The sequence below is a fragment of the Orycteropus afer genome, unplaced genomic scaffold (assembly GCF_000298275.1).
Source record: "Orycteropus afer afer isolate SDZICR_OR568_19922 unplaced genomic scaffold, OryAfe1.0 scaffold00085, whole genome shotgun sequence".
NCBI lineage: Eukaryota > Metazoa > Chordata > Mammalia > Tubulidentata > Orycteropodidae > Orycteropus > Orycteropus afer.
The window spans coordinates 10,032,599-10,037,626 of NW_006921672.1; the positions used below are offsets into that span (position 1 = coordinate 10,032,599).

A 5,028-nucleotide genomic window follows, 5' to 3' on the forward strand; every position below is an offset into this window, starting at 1 on the left:
GTATCACTACGGAAGTAGATTGCCCAACCTTCCTTCCGAGGAGTGGCTGGTAGGTTTGAACCACCAGCCTTCTGGTTAGCAGTCAAGTGCCTTAGCACTATGCTACCAGAGCTCCTTTTATCCTCTATAACATGTCATGAATGAACAGCAGCCTGGAACTGTGTCTTTCTTTATGTGTCTCTCCTTGCCCCATTATCCATTGCCTAGTAGGTATTCAACAGATATTGATTGAACTGAATTGAGAAAGGCCAAAGAATCTACTGAAGAGTTAGTGTGGTCTTATCAAGGAAGGAAAGAAGGTAGCTGGAGGCCCAGATTGACCATGATCCCTTCCACACAGGGAAAAAGGAGGGCATCCTGGGCCCAGCAAGGCAAGCCAAATCGTCCCTTGGCTGGATGTCCCTAAGGCTGCCTGAACCCCCAATTAACCAGAATAATACAGTGCTGGACCCAAAACTTCCTACCGAAAAGGCAGGAGTCTTCTGGAGCCTCTTTCCTACCCCCAGCTTATGCTTCCTCAGTTCACATTTAGATACAAGCAGTTCTGGGACATGTGTAGGTCAAGAGGGGACAGTGAGAAAAACCCAGATGTGATCCAAAGGAGGTTGGGGCCATGGCACCATAGCTCCCTGCCCTCTCTCCTGCTGGTCTGCCTGCTACGGCTCTCAGCTAGGAGGCTTAGGTCCCTGACAGAAGTTGTCAGGGGCTGGGTTGCCTCACCCACTGTACAGGGCACTAGGCCAACCATCTGCCCTCCAGGCATGGAACAGCTCTTGCACTGAGAGTCAGGCCATTAGTCAAGTGGCTTTTTATAGAGTACTCAAGTGATGAGCACATTGAAACAAATGAATACCAATGAGAAAGGCATCTGCTTTGCCATGGAAATCAAGTTTATTAGGAGGTTACAAGGGAGGGCTGTGGGCACCTCAGAGGAGGGAACAGACCTAAAGGAAGGAAAAGATCTGGAGGAGGTGGAGCCTTCAGGTGAGTTTCTTTCTTGGGTGCCTTTCTGGGGCAGCTCCAGCCATGCAAATTGTGTTTGGGGGCGCTTTTTGGTGAATGAGCCAGGATCAGGTCAGCAATCTGGTACCCTTGACTCTGCATCCTTGTTCCTCTGGCAGTTCTTGAACTCTACCGCACGAAGGAGTTGCAGGGCCCACAGCGGGGGCGTGGGGCACAGGGAGTGCAGGGAGCGCAGGTATTGGAGACACAGGCCCCAACAGGCTTACTGCAGGCATTGGTTGTGGCACAAGGGTTGCAGGGCAGCCTACAGACAAAGGTATGGGAAGATGAGTTGAGGAAGGCTCATCACCATGTACCAGAGAGACCTCAAGAATGGAATCCCCATCAGGACTTGGCCTGCTCTGTAACAGAGGAAGCCACAGGCTTACCTGCTGCAAAGCTTCCTATCAAACTGCTAACAGCCTCCCTATCACACAGCCCCCAAAGCATTAGATAGAAGCTCTGAAAATCTCACTTCTAGTCCCAATTCTGTCCATTCCTAGCTGATGATTTTGGGCAGGTCACTTAACTTCTCCAAGCCCCACTTCCTTCACCTGTAGAATGTAAAGAATACTGATCCAGCCTGCCTGGTGGTTATCATAAGACCAAATAAGGCAATATGAGGAAATACAACACAATATTGTAAATGTAAGCAATAACACTGATTACATATCAGTATTGTTGTATTAGAATGCAAAGAATTGAGTGTACAATTGCAGTCTGTACATCAAACAATTCTTGCCATCAAATAATTTTATGTTTAGAGATAGCCTTATTGTGTTTTCTGAGTTCTGTTTGAGCATGATTTCCATCCCAAAGTATGCAATTTTTACATGGAGCCCAACTGAGCCATGTGTGTGTGGCTCCATCAAACCTTCAGCTCACTCACTTGCAGTCCTCGCTTTCCAGCAGGCCCCGATACGTGTTGATCTCACACTCCAACCGGGCCCGGACGTCCAGCAGCACCTGGTACTCCTGGTTCTGCCGCTCCAGGTCAGCCCGGATCTCAGCCAACTGTTCTTCAACATTGGTGATCATGTACTGCACCTGGGACAGCTGGGCACTATAGCGGGCCTCGGTCTCAGATAGTGTGTTTTCCAGAGAGTCTCTCTGGGTGGAGAAAGATAACAGATCATCAAATAAGGATCTCTTCTTCCAAGGTATTAACTCAACTCTTGCAAACATCTCCCAAAACTCATCTTTTCCCTTCCTCCTCCTCACAATTTTCAATCCTTACAATTACTCCAAGACCCTGAACTCTGTCAGGACCTCAAGAGAAACCTACCAGGTTGTGCTGGGCCTGCAGCTCGATCTCCAGGGCATTGACTGTGCGTCTCAGCTCGATGATCTCTGCCTGGTAGGACTGCAGCTGCTCTGAGCTGGACACCACCTGCTTGTTCAGTTCCTCAGTCTGAAATATCCAGAGAGGAGAAGACAGAGGTCAGACCCTGTCTAAGGGCCCTGGGAACCTTGTGCCCTGAGTGGCCAGGTGCTTAGATGCCCACCTGTGTGGTGAACCATTCCTCCACGTCCCTGCGATTGCTCTCTACCAGGGCCTCATACTGACACCTGGTCTCATTCAACACACGGTTCAGGTCCACAGTGGGAGCAGCGTCCACCTCCACATTGAGGCGGTCTCCAAGCTGGCAACGCAGAGTGTTGACTTCCTGTGGATGCAGAAAATATTCAATGAAGAAATTGCATTACCTGTCAAAGCCCTACCAGTCTATTTCCTTGGAAAAAAAACTTTTCGTGGAGCAATCTGTGACAACTTGAGGCTAAGTGGTCTGCATTCCATGCAACACAGCTCCCTTCTCACCATTGCCATGCCATTGGACTTGGGGTCAAAAAGAATTCCCAAGCACTTACTCAAATGCCACTGAAGGATGAACTCATGCCCAACTCTCCCAGTTTTCAGATTGGCTGTGCATGATCTCAGAATGCAAAGAATTGGCTGTACAATTTCAGATTGTATGTCAACCAATTCTTGCCATAAAGTAAGAAGTAAGATCTTGCAGTGGCCCCTCTTGGGAGGCAGGAGAAATAGGACCCCCAGGTAACTTTTCACCAAGGTCTTGAAAGGGTAGAGACTCAGAGTCATCATACTTGGTGTTATGGCCTTGGAAAAGAGTAATGACTTTGCACAGCACTGATACAGCAGCAGTGGGATTCATCTTACAACTAGGGGACCAACTAGAAGCAGATGGAGAAACCCTAATAGTGCACCAGTTTTAAGTGAAATATACATTCTGTTTGGGATCATGGATAGCTTTCACCTCTCAATTTTTTAAAAATCATAATGTTTGGGTATTTTTGAAAGAAATTGATAAAGCTATCCTTAGCCTGCTACTCCTGGCTCTGCCACTCCAAAACGCTAAAGTCACCCTTAGTCTGAGACAGTATCAGGTTTATTCATTTCTCATTTCAGAGCTCACCTCCTCATGGTTCCTCTTGAGGCACAGCAGCTCCTCCTTCAGGGACTCCACCTGGGCCTCTAGGTCAGACTTGCACAGGGTCAGTTCATCCAGGATCCTGCGCAAGCTATTGATGTCGGCCTCCACCAACTGCCGCAAGGACAGCTCAGTCTCATACCTACGCAATTACAGGAACAGAGTAGTAACTAGCAGACCTTCAAGGCCCACAGGAAGGATCTTTGATAACCCTATTCACCTGTCTTCTCACTTTCTCCCATATGTAGACCCAGGAGATTGTGTTCTAGAGGTTCAGTCAAGAAGACCCAATATTGATCCCAAAACAAGAAGGTTGACTTTAATCTTCAACTATTTGGGGGACTCTTTTGCTTGATGCCCCTAATTTCTGCAGAATCCTTTACAACTGATCAATTGTCTGTGGTTCAGCAACACTATGGAAATCCCTTTTCTTCAACTAGAGATTGAACACAAAAGAGTGGCCAACAGTGCTAATTCTGAGCAACTCACTTGGTTCTAAAGTCATCCGCAGCCAACTTGGCATTGTCAATCTGCACCACAAGCCGGGCATTCTCAGCCTTGGTGCACAAGATCTGGGAATGAAAGGTTGCTTATTGAGAATTGAAAATACCAACTTCTTTAAAATGCCATAAAAGATCATTTTGAAAGTAGAAAAGGGAAACAAGAATCACAATGCATACAAGCAAGAAACAAAGATTGAGAAGCATGGCAAACTCCCACTGATTAGAGATGACAGCAAGCCTCCTCACCTTCTGCTGGAGCTCCTCAAGGGTGCTGAAGTAGGACTGGTAGTTTGGGCCCACGTAGGGCTCCTGCTGTTGGTTCCACTCATGGATGCGGCCCTCCAGCTCTGCGTTCTCCCGCTCCAGCTGGCGCACCTTCTCCAGGTAGCTGGCCAGGCGGTCATTCAGGAACTGCATGGTCTCCTTCTCATTGCCATTGAAGGAGCCCTCACAGAACCAGTTGCAGTTGCCCACATTGGCAGGGATGTTGCAAGCCCCAGGCAGGGTGCAGCCATGGCAGCTGGGGGGCACACAGGGCCGAGAGGAGCAGCTGGTGCGGCAGCTCATGTTGGGCAGGCAGCAGGTGTATGGCATGGTGCTGGGAAGGAGCAAGGTGCTCAGCTGAGAGTAGAATCCAGGTTCTCCAAGCCACTGAGTGTGTGGTTCTCCTTCCTCTAAAGAGTTTTTATACCCCCTCCACAGAGGGTGTGGACACAGTATGTAATATCTGTTTCCTTTTTACTACTTCACTAGTTTTCAAATGCCTTTGCCTTCAGTCTGTTATTTGCCTTCCTCAGAAGAGTCCCATGTCCCATAAAATTCTTTACTTGGGCTTCTTGCTAACTCAGGACTCCTCTTCAGGCAGTACACCCATGAAATCAGAGTTTTGTGGTAGACCTTCAAAGAGGCCACACAGTCCAGCCCAAAGTATCTGCCCTCGTTAATTGGGTGTTGCTCCATCCAGTGACATTCTTTTGTGTCACATGATCCTACAGGCCCATAGTCAGAATCATCTCTGGTCTACTTGGAGTTTCCAAGATGAACCTGGAATTGTTTCAAGGAAGAAGTTGCAT

At 48.2% G+C, this 5,028-nt stretch overlaps 1 protein-coding gene across 1 annotated transcript; it reads right to left on the reverse strand.

Moving 5' to 3' along the window:
• Positions 1-1,131: 1,131 nt before the first annotated feature.
• Positions 1,132-4,552, reverse strand: LOC103198021 (keratin, type I cuticular Ha1). Its single transcript, XM_007942112.2, has 7 exons — positions 4,202-4,552; positions 3,942-4,024; positions 3,438-3,594; positions 2,508-2,669; positions 2,288-2,413; positions 1,892-2,112; positions 1,132-1,267 (listed from the first exon to the last, which is right to left on the reverse strand). Exons 1-7 carry the CDS (start codon positions 4,547-4,549, stop codon positions 1,132-1,134), a joined length of 1,233 nt encoding a protein of 410 aa, XP_007940303.1. The 5' UTR covers positions 4,550-4,552.
• Between the last annotated feature and the right edge of the window lie 476 nt (positions 4,553-5,028).

Excerpts from the sequence above, each read along its gene's own strand:
- LOC103198021 (XM_007942112.2), bottom strand. The coding sequence starts at position 4,549 with ATGCCATACACCTGCTGCCTGCCCAACATGAGCTGCCGCACCAGCTGC. Across the intron at positions 3,595-3,941 it reads GCGGATGACTTTAGAACCAA|GTATGAGACTGAGCTGTCCT; the intron begins GTGAGTTGCTCA and ends GTAATTGCGTAG. Across the intron at positions 2,113-2,287 it reads TGCAGGCCCAGCACAACCTG|AGAGACTCTCTGGAAAACAC; the intron begins GTAGGTTTCTCT and ends TTCTCCACCCAG.